Genomic DNA, 1859 nt, shown 5'->3' with positions numbered 1-1859 from the left:
TACAAGGTAATAAATAGTACTGAGTAAGGAGCTGTGTCAGGGTGCGTTCGCTACATAGTAACAACTAACAGTTAATTCCACACTGGAAAATAAAAAAGGCGACTCAACGCTTTGGTTGTTGAGCTTCCTTCGGGTGCAAATCATATATACATGTATCATAAATAATAACATTGCGCTGCAAAAAGCCAACGTGTAATATACATATTTTACACATTTGTACAAATCTTAAAATATTGAGGCTATACAATATGTATTATACAATTGGCTATATACAGTCGAGTGGCTGTGGAGCTCAGGAAGGGACAGTTCAAGCTGGAAGCCCCTCAGCTTTGGGGCGAGGAGACCTCGAGTTCGTCTACGGACTCCTCGGAGCCGTCAGTTTCCTCCTGCTTGCCCTCGCTGCCCTGCTGAGAGTCCGCGCTGTCTTCCGGCGACGCGAGACCAAGCTTCGCCAGTTTCGCTTGCTGTTGCTCCAGAGTCTGTTTCCTCCACTTGATCCTGCGGTTCTGGAACCAAACTTTAACCTAGATAAGAAGGAAGAAACGAAATAAAGGTTATTATCGCTGGGGTATTGTCATGACTCCCTGAATTCTCACACGAAACACATACGTCTTGTTCATTTTCTTTTAACTCAAGTGGTTGCAATGACTGGCCACTCCACCCATGAACTAAATATTTTTTTAAAAAGCTTAGAAGTAGTTTGAAAACGAACTTTTCGAAACGAGGCCGGAGGTGTGCTAGTCCGTTGCCGATTAATTGCCGAACAGTGGAGTAATCAACACGTGTATTGATATAATCGAACGTATAAGCCTACCTGTGCCTCGGTGAGTTGCAAGGAAGACGCCAGGACGAATCTCTCCGAGCCGACCATGTACTGCTGTCGCGCAAACTCCTTCTCCAGCCGGGAGAGCTGCAAGTTGGTGAAGATGGTGCGCATTCGCTTTGACTTCCCCGGCTTGTGTTTGAAAGATGGCACGCTGTTCTTTGAAAGATGGGGGTCTGCTGCCAAAATAAATGAAAAATATTAAGTACCATACCAAAGAGTGTCGGTCTTGTCTTTATTTAGAGGTTTTCCTCGCAGCGGAATACCAACATACGACGACTGAAATTCGCAAAAGCCAAAAGGAGAAGTTGAAATGTACCTTGAGTGTAAAAACCTCCGCGGCAGGGCTCCTGGTAAGAGAGGTGCGGGTAGTAGCAAACAGGGTATCCCGAGTGCGACTGCAGAAAGTTCGGCGTGTAGAGGTGCGGAGCCATCTGCGGGCACAGCGGTGGCTGGAGCGACAGCGGAGGGACAGCAGGCTGGCAGTTTCCTCCACAGTGAGGAGGGCTTGCCCGCTCACACGTCGCGGAAGGCTGCTCAGACGTGCCCAGCAAAGCGTCGATGGTGAAAGATTTCCCGTTGGAAGGTTTTGGGACAGGGCTGTTGTTGCTTGCGTATTCTGGGTAGACAGGCGCCCAAGACTGCAAGTGGTACCCGTACATTCCAAGAGGCATAGCTGGGACCTGCATCGTTCCAAACCCCGGAGAGCTAGTCGGAGAAACCGTGCGGATCCACAGGTAGATGTTCCTCGGTCTGTCCCAAACAGGCATGGGTGCCTCCTTTTATACCCACCTCACAGCCCTTACGTGTCAAAAGACCCCCGCTGCGCTTTTGTCTTCTTAAGTAGCAGATGAGAAAAAATGACCGGTCCGACAAGGGATTCAATTAATTGATTGACTACTGACATGCTGCGACTGTCAATATCCTAATGTCCTTGTCCAGGACAAGACTTTAGAGGAAACTTAAACAGAGAAAGGGTGCTTGAAATTAAGGGGAGGGGGTGCGGTTTGTACAAATTCTTGAAAGGATCCCAACT

The 1859-nt window shown here is 48.3% G+C and overlaps 1 protein-coding gene across 2 annotated transcripts; it reads right to left on the bottom strand.

Annotated features, from left to right (window-relative positions):
• LOC102688298 (homeobox protein not2-like) lies at nt 1–1579 on the bottom strand. 2 transcript variants are annotated; one of them, XM_015344555.2, is made up of 3 exons: nt 1143–1579; nt 815–1002; nt 1–524 (listed from the first exon to the last, which is right to left on the bottom strand). In XM_015344555.2, exons 1-3 carry the CDS (start codon nt 1510–1512, stop codon nt 324–326), a joined length of 759 nt encoding a protein of 252 aa, XP_015200041.2. In that variant the 5' UTR covers nt 1513–1579; the 3' UTR covers nt 1–323. The 2 variants fall into 2 exon arrangements, with proteins under 2 accessions (XP_015200041.2, XP_006629626.3); XM_006629563.3 differs by having other exon boundaries at nt 815–999.
• Nucleotides 1580–1859: the final 280 nt, after the last annotated feature.

Source organism: Lepisosteus oculatus, chromosome 1 (genome assembly GCF_040954835.1).
Source record: "Lepisosteus oculatus isolate fLepOcu1 chromosome 1, fLepOcu1.hap2, whole genome shotgun sequence".
Taxonomy (NCBI): Eukaryota; Metazoa; Chordata; class Actinopteri; order Semionotiformes; family Lepisosteidae; genus Lepisosteus; species Lepisosteus oculatus.
This window is presented reverse-complemented; position numbering and strand designations above follow the sequence as displayed.